The 21,667-nt window shown below is 41.8% G+C and overlaps 1 protein-coding gene across 1 annotated transcript in view; it reads left to right on the forward strand.

Annotated features, from left to right (window-relative positions):
• Positions 1 to 21,667, forward strand: part of BRAF (B-Raf proto-oncogene, serine/threonine kinase) — a 152,403-nt gene that overhangs the window by 113,461 nt on the left and 17,275 nt on the right. Inside the window, exons 14-16 of the mRNA XM_012557301.2 lie at positions 14,292 to 14,338; positions 15,086 to 15,204; positions 18,911 to 19,042. Coding sequence (XP_012412755.2) covers positions 14,292 to 14,338; positions 15,086 to 15,204; positions 18,911 to 19,042 — 298 coding nt within the window. The remainder of the gene's footprint in view (positions 1 to 14,291; positions 14,339 to 15,085; positions 15,205 to 18,910; positions 19,043 to 21,667) is intronic.

A 21,667-nucleotide genomic window follows, 5' to 3' on the forward strand; every position in this document is an offset into this window, starting at 1 on the left:
TTTTACAGCAGATTTGCCCAATGTCGTACGTCATTTGATTTCTTGACTGCTGTTTCCATGAGCGCTGAGTGTGGATCCAGGTAAAATGAAATCCTGGACAACTTCAGTCTTTTCTCCGTTTATCATGGTGATGTTTATTGGTCCAGTTTTGAGGACTTTTGTTTTCTTTATGTTGAGGTGTAATCCATACTGAAGGCTGTAGTCTTTGATCTTCATTGGTAAGTGCTTCCAGCCCTCTTTGCTTTCAGCAGGCAAGGTTGTGTCATCTGCATATCGCAGGTTGTTAATGAGTCTTCCACCAGTCCTGATGCCACGTTCTTCTTCATGTAGTCCAGCTTCTCCGATTATTTGCTCAACCTACAGATTGAATAGGTATGGTGAAAGGATGCAACCCTGATGCACATTTTTCTTGATTTTAAACAGTGTATTTTCCCCTTGCTCTGCTCGAATGACTGCCTCTTGGTCTATGTACAGGTTCCTCATGAGCACAATTAAGTGTTCTGGAATTCCCATTCTTTGCAGTGTTATCCATAATTAGTTATAATCCACACAGTTGAATGCTTTTGTGTAGTCAGAGAAACACAGGTAAACATCTTTCTGGTATACTCTGCTTTCAGCCAAGACGCATCTGACATCAGCAGTGATACCCTTCATTCCATGTCCTCTTCTGAAACTGGCCTGAACTTCTGCCAACTCCCTGTTGATGAACTACTGCAACTGTTTGTGACTGGTCTTCAGCAAAATTTTACTTGCATGTGATATTAATAATGTTGTTTGATAATTTCCGCATTCAGTTGGATCACCTTTCTTTGGAAGGGGCACAAATGTGGATCTCTTCCAGTCGGTTGACCTGGTAGCTGTCTTCCAAATTTCTTGCCATAGACAAGTGAGCATCTCCAGCACTGCATCCCTTTATTGAAACATCTCACTTGGTATTCCGCCCATTCCTGGAGCCTTGTTTTTCACCAGTGTCTTCTGTGCTTGGACTTCTTCCTTCAGTATCATCAGTTCTTGATCATATGTGACCTCCTGAAATAGTTGAACGTTAACCAACTTTTTTTGGTACAGTGACTGTGTATTCCTTCCATCTACTTCTGATGCTTCCTGCGTCATTCAATATTTTGCCCGTAGAATCCTTCAAAATTGCAACTCGAGGCTTGAATTTTTTCTTCAATTCTTTAAGCTTGAGAAATGCTGAGCACATTTTTCCCTTTTGGTTTTCTAATTCCAAGTCTTTGCACGTTTCATTATAGTATTTTACTTTGTCTTCTCAAGCTGCCCTTTGAAATCTTCTGTTCATCTCTTTTACTTCATCATTTCTTCCATTCACTTTAGCGATTCTGTATTCCAGTGCAAGTTTCACAGTCTCTTCTGACATCCATTTTGCTCTTTTGTTTCTTGTCTTCTTAATGATCTTTTGCTTTCTTCATGTATGATGTCCTTAATGTCTTCGCACAACTCATCTGGTCTTCAGTCATTAGTGTTCAGTGAGTCAAATCTGTTCTTGAGATGGCCTTCAAATTCAGGTGATACATACTCAAAGTCGTATTTTTGCTCTTGTGGACTTGTTTTAATTTTCTTCAGCTTCAACTTAAACTTGCATAGAGCAGTTGATGATCTGTTCCGCAGTCGGCCCCTGGCCTTCTTCTGACTGTTGATATTGAGCTTTTCCATCATCTCTTCCCACAGATGTAGTCATTTTGATTCCTGTGTTTCCGGTGAGGTCCACTTATATAGTCCACGTGTATAGTCACCATTTATGTTGTGGAAAAAAAGATATTTGCAATAAATAAGTCATTGGTGTTGCAACATTTATAAGACATAATGTAGTTAGACCCAGAAAAGCTGGGAAATGAAAACCGATGTGACTTACACTAAAGCATCCTCAGAAGTCTCAGAAATTGACAATACCAGGTATCTGTGGAACTGGGGGCAAGGGTAACTAACTAAAATAAAAGGGCCTGTTTGACAAACTTTTGTTTCTCTAAATCCTTTCTCCTGCTCTACCACTGGTGACTGCCCCACACCTACACTGGCAGTAGATTGGAAGTTTATTCTCTGGATAGGGTCAGACAAATATCTCTGGATATATGGGACCTAGGCAATGTCTAGGACATGGATACCTTACCTAAGACGTTGCTCAAGTCGCTGTTTGTTCTTTGAGTGATGGGTGGAGACTCCCCCAGCCCTCGGTGTTTACTCGGTTCCCAGCGTGTGGGCGGGAGGTTGGAAGAGTTTTTTCTGAGGAAGATCCAAAGATGATGACGTCAGGGAGTCCACCTAGATCACTACCTTGAGGTTCAAACCAAGCCCATCCGCATGCTCAAAGCTGTCAGACAGCCTTGTAGTCCCACCTTAGTCTAAGTAAACAGATTACCTCTGGAGCGCCAGACATCTCAGGGAAATCTGTGATGTGAGTGAGGGACCAAAACAAACCAACGGAAAAAAGGCAACTAGGAGCGAGCTGACACTATGCAGGGAGAAGTGGTCCCCTCTAGAAAAAAACCAGCATTTGACCCAGAGGAGAAAAGGTTTTCTATCAATGAGACAAAAATGGTACTTTTTTTAAAGAAAGTGAACATTCAGATCATAACCATAAAAAGAGGCTAAAATATTGGTATTTACGGTACCTGTAGGGTCGCTATGCATCAGAACCGACTTGACAGCACCTAACAACAAGAGCAGCACAGGGTCGCTATGAGTCGGAATTGACTTGATGGCAACAGGTTGGGTTTGGTTTTTTGGTTTGGAAAGTACACATTTTGTAATTATTTAAACTTAATTGTTCATTTAAAATATGCAAGTAGTTCTGTGTTTTCTCAGTTTTTTAAAGAGGTCTTTCTTAGTTGCCTAGTGTTGCTATAACAGAAATTCCACAAATGAATGGCTTTAACGAACAGGAGTTTTTCTCTCACGGTCTAGGAGTGTAAGAAGTCTGAGTTCAGGGCGCAGCTCCAGGGGAAGGTTTTCTCTCTCTTAGCTCTGGAGGAATGTCCTTGTCATAAGTCTTCCCCTGGTCTGGGAGCTTCTCAGTGCAGGGACCCCTGGTCCAAAGGACATGCTCGGCTTCCGGCTCTTCTTTCTTGGTGGTAGGAGGTCCCTCCTCTCGGCTCGATTCTTTTTTATATCTCAAAAGAGATTGACTGTATGTACAACCTAATCCTATAGATTTCAGTCCTGCCTCATTAACATAACTACCTCTATCCCTGCCTCATTAACATCATAGAAGTAAGATTTACATTATGTAGGAAAATCACATCAGATCACAAAATGGTGGGCAACCACACAATACTGGGGAATCATGGCCTAGCTAAGTTGACATACTTCTTTGGGGGACACAATTCAATCCATAACAGGGTCCTCAATCAAAAAAGTTTGAAAGCTGTTACATGAACTGCTGTATGGTTTAATACTAATTTGCCTGTATTATGCAGCATAGCTCAGAAAGGACATCTGGACACACTTTTTACAAGCTGAGAGATGTAACTGTATATAATTATCAGAGCACATAACCAAGTTGTATGAGTGGTTGTTGGTGAAATGGATATCCTTATTTTTTCTCTGGTACTAATGACTAGAGCTCAGTACTTTCACTGTTTAACTGACCTGTGTTTTTGTGGTTAGAAGCCAGCCGTACTCTGTCCTGAGGTCCAGGCTGGTAGGTATTAGGACAGTAGGATGGTCCTCATAGCTACGACCTAATCCTCAATCCTGACTGTTACCAGTGACTCTACAACAGATGTGCACTTGCCTTTAGCCTTTGAACCACCCAGCCCAGCCTCACATCTGGTTTGCAATTCCCGTGTACTTTGAATGTGTTATCAGGAGGGACCAGTCCCTGGAGAAGGACATCATGCTTGGTAAAGTAGAGGGTCAGCAAAAAAGAGGAAGCCCCTCGATGAGATGGACGGACACAGTGGCTGCAATGATTGTGAGGATGGCACAGGACGGGGCAGTGTTTCCTTCTGTTGTACACGGGGTCGCTATGAGTCGGAAGCGACTCCACGCCACCTAGCAACAACAACAATTCCCATGGGTCCACTGACACAGGAGGAATTCCTTACAAACCTTACTTTTCCTCCCTACTTCTAATGCCTGTTCAGCTTGAATAGTAACCTATGTTTCCCCCTGAGGACTTTGTTTCGGAAATCTTTTCAGTGGCTGTTCTTTCTGCTTGGATAATACACAGCATCCTTACCCCCATCCAGCTCTCTTCCCTGCAGTCTCCTGCCCCTCCATTCAGCCTGTAAAGGCACAGGTGAGACTTTGGCTCTCTCGCCATCCTCAGCTACCATCTTTCTGTACCTCCTCTTAACTCTTTATGTTCTGGTTCCACCTGCCCCTGGCCTCCACCGTCATCTCAGAAAGGATAGAGCAAGGTGATACAGCTCCCTATAAGTCCACAAACTATTTAAATAGCTACTTAATAATATAGTTTTCCCAAAGCCCTCATTTCAGAATAGCCTGAATTGATGTTAATGAGTTTTCCAGATGCTGTTGAAAGTGGTCTTTTTTGACTGATTGCTTACTCAGTTTATTCTCAAGTTCTGGGGTCTAAGCAGAGGAAGAACATGCTAACTCATTGTATGAGGTGCTATTGGAGTCACTCATAAGATAAAACCTTTAATAATTAGAAAATTGAATTATTGGAACTTTCAAATGTGTCACCTTCATTGAATTACAGAATATAAGCAGATGGTGGACGGGTGACATTTTTCGTGGCTGGTTCAGGCTCCTTGTATCTCAAGTGAAAGATCGTTTCTGATTCCTAGGTGTACCTGAAGAAGCAGAGCTAGTGTAGTGATAGATAATTATAGACTCACTCTGAGGAGTCAGGCATTGCCTCAGCCTAAGGGTCGAGGTATTTTAAAAAGATATTGTTATTAAGAAATTTCTGGAATGGTGAACCCATTATGCCATTTCTTTATAGGATTTTTCAATTTCAGTATCCTTGTTTATGGCATCATTTTTATTTTAGCTTTGTGACAAAATTTACCAAATATTAAATTAAGGAAGCCCGTAGAGAAAGGTGTTACCTGTTGTAACATTCACAGAAGTGTTATATTCTGAAAATATAATGATTAAAAAGAATTTTTGGATAAATCCTCAGAATTTATACATTTATTTTAATAATGAAGAGCGTTCCTCCTTTACTCCTGAACAAGTCCAGTTAAAATAAAGATAGAAGGCCGAACTGCAGTTAGAAGGTGGTGCACGTGTAGTAGTGATTGGAAGCAATATTGCTGATTGGTCAAAAAAATGCTTCATTATGGAGAACATGATTTTCTGGTGGATAAAAGCAATGAGAGAAAGGAGGATGCTGATAATAATCAGAGAAATGCAAATTAAAGCATATTGAAACTAAAAGGTGCCATTTTTTACCCCCTTACGGTACCTGAATGCCTGAATTCTGACAAGATCCTGTGTTAGTAAGGACTAGACTTGCTTCCTGGGGCTCTCCTGATGCAGCCACCCACCTTGGGGACATTTTATAAGTATCTGTTAAAATGGAAAATGCATCGTCTACCTGAGCTTGTGTTCCAAGAGAGGAGTACAAGGATGTTTATTACAGGAAACCATATAATAGTAAAGAACTGGAAACATAATGATCCATAAGTAGAGAACAAGGTCAGTAAGGTACTGACACACACACAGAGTGGAATAGAATATAGCAATTTTTAATACTTTCTCGTACATACGTATATATAAATATCACTTAAAAAAGCCCAAATATAAAAAATATCTTTTTAAAGTATTTTAAGTGGGCACATGCTGCAGTTTGCTTTTCACACTTGACATTATATTTTCCAGCTCTGTGTTGATACCAGTTCACCCGTTTTAAGTGGTACATATGTATGTAAAAATATTCAAATCAAGATTAGAAGTCACACACCAAGCTCAGTAGTGGTGGCCTCTAGGAATGGCATCAAGGGGTCAGGATGGGGCAACTGTCAAACAGAAGGGCTTTTGCTTTATTGATAACATTCTAATTGTTTCTTTCACTAAAAAAGGACTCTACAGTTATATTTTACTTTTATCACTCTTTTGTAAGTATAAACTTTGATAAAAAAGACAGGAGGCAAATGTGTAAAAAATTTAATAGGTGAGAATGTGAGTGATGTCTGCGTTACCCTTTGCTGCAATTTTTCTTCATTTTAAAATAAAACGTTGCAAAAAAAGACATACGGTAATCATATAGAAAAGTCAGAAAATATAAATACAGAACACCAGTAATCCACCACCCAGAGATAACTACCATTAATAATTTGATGTGTGTCATGTACCCTTTAAAAACTGTATTTTAATACTGTAGACAGTAGTGTGTTGTTACGGGTTTTTTGTTTTGTTTTGTTTTGAACTATGGAATCATGCTGGACTTGCCTTCTTTTTTACTTACCCTTACTTTAAACATCTTTACTAGTCAGATAAACATTATGTTCTGACCCCAGCTCTGCTACATACTAGTACATCTGTCTGTCTTTTTGTTTACACTCTGTTCTGTGAATTTCTGCGTACAGTAATGTATTTATTTGTTTAGCAGCTATGTAGCACTTACTATATGCCAGATGTTGTTCTGTGTGCTGTATATATACTGCCTCATTTAATCCTCAACAACCCTATGAAACCTGTTGCTGTCAAGTTGATTCTAACTCACAGCAACCCTGTAGGACAGAGTAGAACTGCCTCATTGGGTTTCCAAGGAGTAGGAGATGGGTCGAAACCACCAACTTTTTGGTTAGCAGCCGAGCTCTTACCCACTGCACCACCAGGGCTCCCGACAACCCTGTGAGGTAGGTACTACATTATCCCCATTTTACTAATGGACAACCTGAAGGTACAGAAAGGTCAAGTGACTGGCCCAGGCCCTTTGGCTCCAGAGTCCGTTCCCTTAACCGTAACACCGTGTGGCTTCTCCAACTTGGTCCTTTCAAAAACCTCAGTGGGCCCTTTGCGTCGGACAGCGATTGTACTTTAATTTCCCCCGTTCATTCACTCTTCCTCGCTCCTAGATAACTGTGTCATACCCCCTTTGTCCCCAAAACCCTACATGTCTTCTCTAAGAAGACTGCTGTCAGCCAGCGACCTTGCTTGCCAGTTCATTAAGAAAATTAGAAGCAGCCACGATGATCCACCTGTTTGCACTCTGGCTGGTTTCCCTGCCTTATCCATAAGAGGGAGACAGCCCCCTGCCCGCACTGCGGACCCCATTCCCTCACCTACTCAGGGGCGCCTCTTGAGTCATCATCGCTCGTCTTCATCATCATCAGTCTTTCCTTTACTACTAGAAGGTCTCCCATTTCAAAACATCCTTCTAATGCAGAATGTTGGCAGTTGTTGAATCATGGTGGAAGGGATATGGATGTTAATTGTACTGTTCTTCCAACTTTTCTGTATGGTTAGAGTTTTTCATATAAAAAGTTGTGGAGAGGCCCTCCCTTAACCCCACTTGCCTCTCCAGCTCTCACCTCATTCCTCTCCTCTCCTTTACAGTACACCCCTCACGGGAGCTGTTGGCACACACTCCTGTTTCTCTGCTCCGCTTTTCTGTTGGACTCCACGTCAGTCAGGCTTTTGCCGCTGAAAGTATCTCTTAATAAGGTTACTGCTTGCCTCCATGTTGCTAGATTGAGCGTTAACATTTCCAGTCCTCTGTCGGAGCTATCAGAAACGTGATGCAGTTGATCACGCCCTTCTTCTTGAAACACATTCTTTAACCCCTTGCTACTCAAAATGGGGTCTGAGTAGCATCCACAGCACCTGGGGCATTTTAGAAATGCTGAAGTCCAAGCCCCACTCCGGGTGTACTGAGTTGGAATATACATTTTAACACAATCCTCAGGTGATTCATATGCATGTGGCTGAAGTTTGAGAAGCACTGCTTTAAAGCTTGTTCTCTTGATTCTCCCTCTACTCTCTGTCTGCTCCTCTGCATCTCGTTTACCTCTCAAATGTTGGACTCCTCCGGGAGCCCCACTCCTGCAATCCCATCCAGTCTTATGGCTGTAAATAACCATTCAGGTATCATCTCTATACCATTCTCCAGCCAGTACGTTTCCTCTGAACGCCAGACTCAGTAGCCAGCTGTCTATACAACATCACCACTTGATTGTTTACCAGACGTCTCAAATTTCATGTGTCCAACGCTGAGCTCCTGATCCTGCCTTCAGGCCTGCTCTTCCTACATTCTTTTTTGTCTCAGTAACTGGCAGCTCTGTTCTTTCAGCTGCTTCTGTCTACCATTTTGTAGTGGTCCTTGACTCCTCTCCTTTTGTCCACATCCGCGACCGATCTGTCATCAGTTCCTGTTGGCTTCACTCAGAATGAAAACCAGAGTCCTTGCAGTAGGTCTTCCTCAGTGTGACAGCCACCACTGCCCGGCCTCAGCCCCCACCTTACCTTTCCTGACACCTTTCTGAACTCACCCACTGCTGTTCTCCTATCAACTCATGCTACTGCGGGCCACCCGGCGCCCTCTTGCTCTTGGAACAGCCTGCTGTAGGGCTTTGTCCTTAGGAGTCGCCCACCTGTTGTGTTCTTATCTGTGTCTGCATGACTGTCTCCCTCACCTACCTTGAGTCTGTACTCAAAATGTCACCTTTGAAAAGAGGCCCTCCCCAACCTAAAATGACAGCCCCCTGTAACCCAGCATTTCCTGTTCCTGCCCCTGCTTCTTTCCCTTAACACTTATCGCTGTGTGACGCGCTGTGTATTTTACTGCCTTACCTTTTTTTATTTTCTGTCTTACACACTGAAGTGTAAGCTCCCTGAAGGTAGAGACTTACTGTCCTATTCACTGATTTATCTCCAGGGTCTAGAACAGTTGTTGCTTAACACAGTGGGCTTTCAATAAACGTGTTAAATAAATGAAATAAACCCGTAAGGAATCCGTTTTACAGGTTAGGATCTAAAGCTGAGAGAGAGTATGTGATATACCTGTCGTCATGTGGCTAGAAGGTGACAGAGTTAGAATGCAAACCCAGAGCAGTGGGCTCCAAACCCAGGTCCTTTCCACGGGCCTCTCTGGTCATGTCACTTAATTCCTTGGGCCCTGCTTGTCCGTTTTGAAAAATTGGATTTTTTTTTTTTTTTTGCCTGTCTCACAAAGATTATGAAATAAGAAAATTTATGTAAAAATACTCTGAAAACTTTAAAATCCTATATGTGTACAAAATGGTGGTGGTAATCCTATGTTTTCTTACAGAAGCCCTATAGTTTCAGGCCTTGATCCATTTCAAGTGAAATTTTGTATCTGGTAGTACGTAAGAGTTGAAATGTCTTTTTTTAATGGATATCCATTTGTCCCATTTATATATGGTCAGCTGCTTTTTTTCAGCCAAGGTACAAAGGCAATTAATTCATGGGGAAAAAATATAGTTTCTCTATATAGAATAAAATAAACCTTAACCCTTACCTCATATAAACCATAAAATGAACTCAAAACGGATCACAGACCTAAGACTAAAAACTAAAAGTCAAAAACTTCTGTGAGAGACATAGGAGAAAATTTTTGCATCCTAACATTAGGCAAAGATTGCTTAGGACACAAAAAACAAAGACCGTAAAAGAAAAAAATGAACAAATCGGACTTCACCAAAATCTTAAGCTTCTGCTTTTCCAAAGAAGCTGTTAAGAAAATAAAAAGACAAGCCACAGGCTTTGAGAAAAAGTCTGCAAACATTTTATCTGATTTTTAAAAAATTATATTCAAAGCATATAAAAAACTTACAACTCAACTGACAAGCCACTCAATGAAAAACTGGGTAAAAGATTGGAACACTTTATTAAACAAGCTATAAGAAATGAAAATATGTTCAACATCATTAGGCATTAGAGAAAGGCAAATTAAAACCCCAGTGAAATACTACTGCCCACCCAGTAGAATGACTGTAATCAAAAAGACCAACAATACCAGGTACTGACAAGGATGTGGAGCAGCTGGAACTCTCACACAGTGCTTGTAGGGTTTGAAAATGGGACAGCACTTAGGAAAAGAGTTTGGCAGTTTCTTTCCAAGTTAAACATGCACTCCGCAATGAGCAATTCTACCTATTTACCCCAAAGAAATGGAAACGTAAGTGTACACAAAGACATGTACACAAATGTTTGTAGTATGTTACTCATAATTGCCAAAAGCCAGGCAACAACCCAAATGTCCAACAAACGAATGGACCAGTTGTGGTATCCATACAGTGTAATATTACACGCCACCAACATACTCTCAGAGTCATTATGCTGAGCGAAAGAAGCCAGGCGTAAGTGAGTACCTTTTGTATGATTCTGTTTATATGCAATTCTAAAACAGGCAAAACAAATGCATAGTGACAAAAAACATCGGAGGTTTTGAGCCTGGAGATTGGGGATGTTATTAATTGCAAAAAATGTATGAAGGAACTTTTTGAAGTGGTGGGTATTCTGTATCTTGAGTCTGGCTGGTCCTTAAACAGGTGTATGCATTTGTCAGAACTCATTGAACTATGTTAAAAATAGATGCATTTGTATTGTATGTAAATTACACCTCAGTCATTTATTTTTTTTATGTGAAAGAAATGAAAAATTGAAGTAAAAACAGAATTTAGGCCTCTGTGGAGCACAATTGAAAACATGTGAACTCCACCCACTGGGTTTCTCAATGACTTGTAAGGGTGGTAAATGATTAGCAGCAACCCCAGAAGAGAAGCAGACTCTCACCCCCTTCCATCTTTCTCCCTTCCCACATTGTGACTGGGGAGGGGGCGTGGGGCATCAGCAAGAAGGGGGACTGTAATTGAACTGGCTTTGGGTGGAAAAGCATGTTGTAACCACCGTCATCCACACCAGCCCCGTCAGCTGCTAACTTCTCCAGAGCAGCCCGAGTGTCTGAGGAGAGGTCCATCTAGCTGCCTCAAGTCCATGAACTTCTGTGGAGCTGTGGAGGATTAGGGAAAGAGGCTGAGACGTAAACGTCTAAGCGGACCAGTTCTGTGGTTTCCGGACTAGTGGAAAAGAAAGTAGCAACAAACGCAAGTGAGACAGACGGGTCCGTCAGGCGGTGCGACCATAGCGCTTGAATTCACAGGCATCTGAACGGTCTCGTCGCGCTCCTGAGGGTGAGCGGGACAGACGACTGAATGACGGGATGGAAGCAGGTTCCTCACCGGCCGGAGGATCACACCTGAAGCTATCGAGCCGCCCTCCTTCCGCTCTTGAGTGTGACTAGCACGCTTACAGATAGAGCTGGGATTTTTTAAAATAAAAACTAAAATTTTTATAAGCTGAAATTATAGGCCGTGTCTACAAAACAGAAATTAATAGGGAGAAGTAAAAATCCTTTCCATGTCCCAAAAAAGTACGTGAAAGTGTTGTTGGCACCGAATCCTGGCGACTCCATGCACAGGGCGTGTACGGCGGGGAGACGTGGAACAGTAGCAGTGCAGGAAGATCACCCTCTAGGTTGTAACTGAATATGAGCAGGAGGCAGTGGAGTGACTATGGCTGCCGCGGTAATCACAGCAATGGCTGATTTAATACATTTTTTATGCCCACCAGGGAGATGAAGATGAGACTCACTCTGGTTTGTGTTGGTCAGTCAGATTTAGACCATTATATTCACTTCGGGCATCATATTACACTCAGCAAAGAGTGTTGGATAAGACCTCGAAAGACATAGGGATCAAATTTCGCTAGGTGATTTCCCCGCTGTAGGATTAAGTGATTCATCAGGTGGACTCTTTCTTCCAGGAAGGAGACTTCTGAGAGAAACCTGTCAGGTGCGTGTGATGTTCCTTTAGTTCATACCGTGTTTATTCTTGCCTGGTACTTTTGTGGAGCCTTGGTGGCAAAGTTGTTAAAGAGCTCAGCTGCTAACCACAAGATCAGCAGTTCGAATCTACCACCCACTCCTTGGAAACCCTGTGGGGCAGTTCTGCTCTGCCCTATAGGGTTGCTATGAGTTGGAATCGACTTGATGGCAATGGGCTGGTGTTTTTTTTTTAGTACTTTTGTAGACTGGTAAAGCTCTCCTTTACATTTTAAAAAGGCAGAAGGAGGTTCGCTCTAACTGGTCCAAAATAGTGGACAGACTTCTGTGTCATCTGTAGCAAAATGAAGCTGATTTATTCTTGTTCTCTTCCCTTCCCCAACCAGTTATTATGTGATTCTGGGCATCTTCCACTATAACTGGTTGGTGCTTAAGAAATTCTACTTTAGTGCCAGCCCGTATAGAATTATATAGAGTAGTAATTTACTTTGAAACAATTATGTAGGGATTGGGGTATGATACTCATCCCATTTTTCCAACGAGGGGAATCGGGTCTATTTTCCTTCCAACCTTCCATTATACAGAACTGGATTTCTACTCTTTTGATGCTTTTATTTCAGACATGTTACAGAAGGAGAATTAAGTGAGATAAAAATTAAGAAAACAGTTTATAAACTGTAACATGTACACAGGTGTAAGGGGGTTGTTATTATTTCAGGTGGCAGCTGTACGCAGCTTTGGCCTGTCATAGACTTATGCTCTCCAGCTTCCTCTGTGGTTACATCACTAGCTCAGTAATCATATGTCTATCCTGTTCAATCTACTACCTGTTTTCTCCAATATTAAATGAAGAAAGATAAACTTGACTAGAACATTATATGCATCTCATTGTAGTTGCTTCAGCAGATATGTATTGAATACTTACTACATGCCAGGCACTGTGCTAGGCACTGGGGATAAACAGAAATTAGCTAGACGTAGCTTTTTCCCTCAGTCAGCTCAACTACAGCAGTTTGTAGGGATAAGATGGGTAATTTCAGTTTATCACTGATGCTAAAACTGACCCAGTGTGGCCATTCTAGAGGCAGTTTTAAAAAGGTGTTTTAAGAATATATGACACTATCTGACCAGGATCACAACAGAGGGTTCTGGACAGAGCTGGAGAAGGATGTAGAGCATAATTCTAACTCACAAAAAAAAAAGACGAGATTTACTGGCCTAAAGGAGTCTGGAGAAACCCCGAGAGTATGGCCCCCCAGACACCCTATTAGCTCAGTGGTGAAGTTACCTCCAAGGTTCACTGTTCAGCCTGGGAGTGGACAGCCCCATAAAACCAAATGAGACTAACGAGGTACAGGAGTCCAGTGACAAGGGCCAGAAAGCAGAAGGGGACAAGGAAGCTGGTGATAGGGAACCCAAGGTTGAGTAAGGATATTGTTGATGTGTTGTGAGATTGTTAACCATTGTCATAGGGCAACGTGTGTAGTAATTGTTAAATGAGAAGCTATTTTGTTCTGTAAGCCTTCATCTTAAGTGAGAATAACAGCACAATTCGAAGAGCGTAGTCAATGTCACTGAACTGTGCATGTAGATATTTTTGAAATGGTGTATCTTTGGCTATGTGTATTTTCACCAAAAAAAAAAGAGGTTGAGAAGTTAGAGGGTTGATATGTTGTGGGGTTATTAACCAATGTTATAAAACAATGTGTACTTCTGTTTCATGAGAAATTATTTGTTCTGTAAGCCTTCCCCTGAAATACAATAAAAAATTTTAAAAAAGTAAAATAATAAAAGAAAAAGAATATATGACACTATCTTTAAAAATGGTTTTAATTTATCAATAAAGCTTTCCTATTCCGGTGGAGTTTACATTCTAAGTAGAAAGTGAACTTGTTGTTAGATGCGGTTTAATCAGTTCCAACTCATCACAGCCCTGTGTACAACAGAATGAAATGCTGCCAGGTCCTGTGCCATCCTCACAATTTGAGGTGAACGTAGGCACGTGAAAATGGATGACTCGAACTGTTGTTAAAATAATTACTCCATGATAGTTGAACAGTGAAAGATCACTTTCAGTTGTTAGTCATGGGAAGGCTGCATCCAGGAGTTAGAATGTGTGTGCGGCCTTAAACGATGGGTGTGAAGACCAGGTGGAGGCGGAGACTAGGACAGAAGCTGACTTGGGGCGGGGCGGGGGGAGCATCGAACACAGAAGCGGGATTAAATGTCAAGGTGTAGTTAAAGGACACGAAAACATAGGCTTGAATGGAGAGAAAGGTTTGTATTGGTAAATAGTAAAAGATAAAGCAAAGTCTCTTAAGCGAAATCAAGATTTGGGCTGTACAGTGATAGTGGTATGTTCCTATAATCACAGATTCATGAATAGTCTATTTTAATATTATGTACAGGGGTGATCACAGTGTAACTGCTTTTCTACAGTTTGTGACTGTGTCATGGTTCTAAATAAGTCTTTATACCCCCTCAATATGTCCTACAGCTTTTGGGGCCAGAGTCCTTTAGCCCTACTCAGGTGAAATCATGTTTTGTTTTTCAGTTACTTACACGCCAAGTCCATCATCCACAGAGACCTCAAGAGTAATAGTATCCTTCCTGAGATTTGTCTGCGAAGTTGGAAAACAGCCTGGCTTTGTCTTCACACTCTGTAGAAGCAGTCTTCATGCTGATTCGATACACTATAAAGAGAAGGAGTAAATGGGTTTGCATGAGAGTTAGCAGAGCAGGCTGCTAAAACCTGCTTTGGTTTCTGAACCATCTGAGCACTGCAAGAAAATTGGCCACAGTCTTTATGATTGCTCATTTTTCTGTCAGCACTGTAAACCTGGTAGTTTTGTAGCTATCTACTCGTTTCCAGCTCTGGGCCCTCCGACCTTGCTCAGAGATAGTTGAGATGTAACAGAGGCTCTAAATCATATAACACGAGGTGAGAAAAACAGAATGTGTCATCTTCTTCCCTAAGCCCAGATGAAAGTCCTTTCTGCCAATGTCTGCTTCCCAGTGGAGAGCCCTGCGGCCTTCCTCCCCAGTAGGGTTAAGAGGCACTTGGGCCTACATTCCTCAAATCTAATGGGAATGGGCCAGCACCTCCACAGACTTGGGACAGCCTCTCTTCAAGCCCTGAAATTCTTACAAGCAGGTCGTGTCGACTAAATAGAACTAATTATTTTTAAAACATTTATTACCTTTAAGAAGAAATGCAAACCACTAGACTTTTTAAAGGCTATCATATTTCAAAATTACAGAAGTTAGATGTCTTACCTGAGATTTTCATAATGCTTGCTCTGTTGGGAAAATGAAATCTATTGTTTTCCTTTACTTACTGCACCTCAGATATATTTCTTCATGAAGACCTCACAGTAAAAATAGGTGATTTTGGTCTAGCGACAGTGAAATCTCGATGGAGTGGGTCCCATCAGTTTGAACAGTTGTCTGGATCCATTTTGTGGATGGTAAGAATTGAGGCTCTTTCTCCATTAACTAAACTTTGGATGCTGAGATACTGCTGAGTTACTAGAAAATCATGCAAGGTTCCAGCTACAGCGTACCAGTGTGGATCTGGTCTTTCATGTAAATAGATTGTAGTTTTTTTCTCTTATCTTTAAAAAGAGTATTATGAAACCAATTTAAATCTATTTTCAGCAAAAAAAAAAATTTATAAACACTTTAAATTTTGTTCAGAATTTTCTGTTTAAAATATTTTGTGTTCAAAATGTTCTGTGTACCCTGTTTAAAAACCAGGTATGCCTTTACGGGAGGTGTTCCCTGCAGCCGGTCGGGCGGGAGGTGTTCCCTGCAGCCGGTCACGCGGGAGGTGTTCCCTGCAGCCGGTCACGCGGGAGGTGTTCCCTGCAGCCAGTCATAAGGTTTTGCCACAAGAATGATTCCTCTTGAGAGGCTGTTTCACAGTCTGATTTCAGCCTAAATTGGAAAGTTACTTTCTTCAGACTAGAAAGATCCTTACAATTATGGAGCAGCTAGGAGAGGAAAGACCAAAAAACTGAGAGGTAGATTTTTCACGCTGCCGGCCTTGTGCAGCCCTGCCTGCATAGCTCTTTACTCTGATGTCTGCTTGGTGGAAAGAAGAAAAAGATGTTCTGGAAGAAGAGAGCCAGGCCCTGTGTGGAGTTACATGACCAGCCTGTGAGAGGGCAGTGCTAGAGGAGCCGTGCCCTGGGCCAGGGGTTCTCACCGTGTGGCTCCAGGACCTCTAGGGACCTCAGGCCCTTTCAGAGGTCCCTCGGGGTCCTCACTGTGTGAGGCCAGAGCGTCTTCACAATCTTCAACCAGAACAACACGACAGCAGATGGAGCCCAGAAGCAGAGAGGGGCCCAGCTGGCTGCTGCTGAGCCAGGCACGGAGAACTGCAGTACTGTTCTTCCCACTAACCTTTTTGTTTTGTTTTTGAAAATATAGTTATTTTTTATTAAAAAAAAAAAAAAAAAAGGTGATCTGTGTTAACTTGTAATGGCATATTATTAGTTTATTTTTTATATAAATGTATTAATATTTTAACAAGTTCTCAATTAAGTTTAAATATGATAAATGTCCACAGATATAACTCACCTAAACAAAAGCTCTTTGGGATCCTGGATAATTTTTAAAAGTGGAAGAGATTCCTGAGACCAGAAAGTTTGAGAACTGTTGCTCTAAACTGAATGCAGGGTGTCCCCCAAGTCTTCGTGCAATTTCAAGCTTTAAGTAACTTCATCTGCATGAAGACTTCGGGGGCACTCTGCTGGAAGCAGAAGAGCCACAGGGGCTTTGGAAGCCACGTTTGCCTGCATTCCCTGAGCTGTGTGTGGAGTCCCTGGAAGGGGATCCCCAGGTGGGATTCAGAGGTAGTCAGGATAACCCCAGGGTTCAGTTAAGCTGTGTTTACTTGTCACAATGGATTGAACTAGGTCAGTGGCAGGGCCAGAGGGGGACATTGGACTTAGAGTCAGGAGATGTGTGTGTTCGTGCGCTGTTTGGCCACTTACTTCCAAGTTTCTTGACCTCTTCTAGCTCTTCATCTGTGCCATGGTGGGTTGGACTAGTGAATTTCTAGCCCCTTCTATTTCTGAGAGTCAGGAAGTGGAGCTAGCTAGATAGTTTTTAAATTCTTTAATGTATGTTTAATTGTTTTAATAACAGTTATAAGTAAGGGGAGACTAATTAACCATTATAATCTGGATCTCAGGCTCCTGTAAGGCCACACCCTGTCAGAAAGATGGCAGTGTGCCCTAAGAAAGGAAGGAAAGCAGATTTTAAGTGCTGAAATTGTAAGAGCTGAGATGATGAAGAAAACCATGGTCATATTTTAAAGCCATGTTTATTTTGACCGTGTGGGAAAGTCAGGCTCAGTCAAGTCTCCAGGTTTGCCCTTCCTTTTTCAGAAACCTTCACTGATAGAGTTAGCTATCAAGTTTTCTGTTTTCTTTTTTGTTGATACCTGGGTAGGTGGGTTCATCCTTTACTCCACCATGCTGAGTTTTAAAACAAGAGAATAGCCAGTGGTGCACTTTATTGCTGAATAAATCCTTCTGGGTCCGTAGTGCCTGCAGAAACAAATATGGAGTAGCCACAGACCAGGAAGAGTTTGGTCAGAACTAAGGTTATGTGGTCCTCTGAGTTATTTACAGTGGTCTCCTCTATGTCATTTCATTTATGTCTTAGAGGAGAAAAAGAATTTGTGGAAAGTTTTACAACGTAAATCTCTAAATTAATTGCGGATAAATCATAACATTTCTTGTTGAATAGATGGCACACCACCTCTCCTTAAGCCCCCTTCCAGAAACAGTGAGGTAAAACCAAATTTTAAAAAGACAGTTCTTAAAGGAGAATTATTTCTTTAAAAAACCTTTTTTTCGATGGATTTTTCACTGTGTCCCTTATGCAAGTTGTGTTCAGGCTTTGAAAATTACGTCTGCATTATGGCAGTCTCTCAGTCTTCTGGCTTGTTCAGTCATGACAGTTGTATGTGGCTCATTTTGTACAGTTTTTCATCTGATTATATTAAAGGAAGTACTAAAAACAACTATCAACAAAATGTGTAGGATAAGAGCATATAGGTACAATTCTCTCCTCAGGGCCTCCCCTGGCCTCTGTCCTGGTCCTCAGCCATGGTTGTACGGTGGAATCATCTGGAAAGCTTTTAAGGACTAGCAGTGCCTGGGCCCCACCCCCGAGGTGCTGATGTGACACCGTGGATCCAGGATGTGGTCAGGGTCAGCACTAAGAGTGGTGGCAGGTGGTTCTGGTCCCCGCTGAAGTGGAATCCATCATGGGCAGTACCCAGGGATATTGGCCTTGGTCTTTCAGCCTTTTTCTGCAGACTTAGTCCTGGTTTGGGTAGCAGATTGATGTTTTTATTAATCTCCTACAATTTCTCTGGTTCCTTCCAAATGAGACAGTACAGAAGATGCAAGGTGAAAGAGGAAATCCTTCAAGATAATATTTAACCAGCCGTTTATTGTATTTTAGTTAACAGCCAATAAGAAATCTAATCTGAAGTGTGTAAAAATACAGCAGATATGATGTGGTCTGTATCTTTGCCCGAGAAGCAGCAGTACCGTCTTCTACCACATCTGCCTGCTGCTTCTGCTCACAGGCACCCCTGGCATGTGTCTACCACTGTGGGAGGCAGGAAGGGCACTTGAGTTTATCATTCTTGAAATTCACCCCTATAATGTCACGTGCCCAGGATAAGGAGAATCCTTGGGCCAACAGAAAGACTTAAATTCTAAGGCAGCTACTGCCATAGCTGGGCTGCTCCCGAGAACTTCCTCAGCACACACCTAGTCTTGCCTTGCGGAATCAGGAATGGAAAGTGAGAACTGGTTCTTGGTAGAGTAAGTCATGGGAAGAGTTCAAGTGGCAGTGAGGCATTTTGTGCTGGAAGAGGATGGCTGACAAAGTTGTAAAATCTTAGTGATGCATCATGGAGTCTCAGCTAACACTGCCTTATTTAGAGTTGGCAGAACAGGGCTTCTTTTTCCTCAATTTTTCTTAATATCAGTTTTATTTTTTACCATTAATAAGAGAATTGATTACGTACCAGATGGGTTATTCAATGATAAAAATGTTGCTTTTGGAAGTATAATTGTTGGATTTTCAGTCTTTATTCAGCTGAAGTGAAGAATAAACTAGAATATCTTTCTTTTTATGTTCTAACAGGCACCAGAAGTAATCAGAATGCAAGATAAAAACCCCTATAGCTTTCAGTCAGATGTGTATGCATTTGGGATTGTTCTGTATGAATTAATGACTGGACAGTTACCTTATTCAAACATCAACAACAGAGACCAGGTAAATATTGACCATCTCTTGGAGTTTATTTTACTATTTGTATGAAGTCTCCAGTTATTTGTAGAAAAGAAGTGCCGAGTCCTGGGTCAGCATGAGGATAGATCTCTTGATCTTTGTGACCAGTTTTAGAATTCTTTTATACACTTTTGGCAATAAAAACAGCATGTAAAAAAACCTTTCTTTCCTTGAAATAGTGATCTTATCAAGTGTAACAAATGGGGTAAAAGTCCCGATTTTTTGATGAGAAACTAGAGATAGCACACTGGAGGTGCCTGTGGCGTCTTGACCAGAGAGCAGTGAGGAGGGGACACCGCACTGCAGCGTCGGGCTTTGTGCCTGATGCCTGTAACGGTGCTGCCTGCTGAGCACTCCTCAAAGCAGACCCTTGCAGAGCTCCCAGGGCTGCCCCAGATGGCTTTCTCTTCCTTTTTAGCTAGATAAATGGAAGGAATGTCATATCATGCCTTAATTTTTCTATAATGAGAAATCTAGTAGGAGGATAATTTTTTACTTCTCTTTTTCCTAAGTTCCTGTTTCTGTCCCTTAGCTTCCAAAAACCTCATGCAGCTCTCTGCCTTTTCAGTCCAACCGCGTTATATTCGCTTAGGCTTATAAAACTGGCCAGGAAAAGTGAATTGTCTTTACAATAAGTTGTCTTTCCTGAAATGGATTGTATACCTCAACATTAAGAAAAAAGAAAAAAAGCAGTAATTCTGCTGCCAACATAATAGAAAACAGTCATTGACTCATAAGCTGTGAGCAAAGAAAAATCTAGATTTTATACTGCAGTGGGTGTCAGAATCACCTGTTGATGCTGGCACAGGTTCTGGATCCAGGGGTGCGGCTCAGGCACCTGCATTTTTAATCCATTTCCCAGGCGATTCTGAGATATGTCACAATTCTAAAGAATTAAAAAAAAAAAAAGTGTGAACTTTTCATGTGTTTCATCATAACCTCTCACCCTAATGAAATTATTGTTTATGTGTATAACTGTGCAGCTTCTTAAGGGGTGTGTGTGTGTGTGGTGTTGACTGTGGTCAATGGCTCAACTCAGTGTTTTTGGTGACGGCTGTGAGTGGGTTTCTCACTGAGACCTTCAGCACTGTGTGATATTAGAGAAGTCATTTGAGTCATCATGTACTTCGTATATACTTATGAAATCACCATATGGCCCCTACGTAACATTGTCCTTGGACTTTAGGCTCTGCTTGTTAATTTTTTAAATTCTCAGTGATGTTGTAGTTACAATTATTATCTATAACTGACAACAATAAAAGTTTCAATCTATATGGAAACAGAAGGCAGCGTTTTTTTGAAATACGCATCTTAGTGAACACTATGGGGCTTTTCTTTAACCTTGAATTAATTCATATGTTGTTGTCAGTTGCTGTTGAGTCACTTCCCGCTCATGATGACTCCGTGTATGCAAAGTAGAACTGCTCCATAGAGTTGTCAAGGCTGTGAGCTTCCAGAAGCTGATCGCCAGGTCTTGTCTTCAGAGGTGCCTCTGGAAGGGTTTGAATCGCCAACCTTTTGGCTAGTAGTCGAGTGCTTAACCGTTTGGGCCACCCATGCACCTTAGAAGGTGATAAATTCTTCACGTTTTTATTGGACTTTGCTATATAGACGTGGTTGACCAAGCGCATGGCTGACCTTAGTTCCCAGCTCTCCGGAGGGGATATGAGTGACCCAACCCCCCCACTATAAATCACATTCTTCCATTAGACTATCTGGGGGCCCCAAGGCCCCCAGATAAACGGAGACACTCTTAGCAGGCAGTACACTCCAACCACTTCAACAGTCATCTCCCAGCACCCAGGGGCAAAGGCCACACCTCTTTGGGCGAGGTTAATTTTTTATGTATCCCAGGTCACTCAAGTATTTTAACTCATTCTTACAGCATACCAAAAATCACATAGTAGCTTGTTATTAAAAATTATTTTAGTGATCAATCAGCTGACAATTCAGTTAATTTTATTGAAAGCAAAGAATTGGAAACCACCTGGCTTGCAAAGGAATTTGTTATCCATTCATTGGAGCCCAGTTAGATGCCAGTATTTTGGAACCACCCTGTGGTGCCCCAGTGGCCTTCCACCCCGGGCAGTGTGAACTCTATTTAGATTCCATATGGGTAAAAGGTGTACCTTTTATAAAGTGGGAGAAGGGCCCTTGGGCAGGCAGGGAGGTGGGGAAGGGGATAAGCTTTACCTTATCACTGGAGTGGTTCTCAGGCAGGTCAGTTTTTGGAAAGGAGACTATAAGGAAGTTAATAATCTGGAAATTAATTCCCTGAAAACTACCATGTCTGTATACATCTTATACCTCTTGGAGCATCTTCACGTAACGCCAGGGATACTTCACCCTGCTTTGCAGACTGCAGGTGTATGACATGGCTAATCTGTTAGCCCAGTACCCATCCGTCAGTGTGTCGTACTGTGGTCGCTTAGGTTTTGCTGTGAAGCTGGAAGGAATGCCACCAGTATTTCGAATACCAGCAGGGTCACCCATGGTGGACAGATTTCAGCTGAGATTTTAGCTCCTAATGACTTCCTTCTCTCCTCTGAAAGAGATCTGGTGCTCAGATTTGTATTACCAAATGCTCCATTGGCATTTCTAGAGCAAAAG

This window comes from Trichechus manatus, unplaced genomic scaffold (assembly GCF_000243295.1).
Source record: "Trichechus manatus latirostris isolate Lorelei unplaced genomic scaffold, TriManLat1.0 scaffold00093, whole genome shotgun sequence".
NCBI lineage: Eukaryota > Metazoa > Chordata > Mammalia > Sirenia > Trichechidae > Trichechus > Trichechus manatus.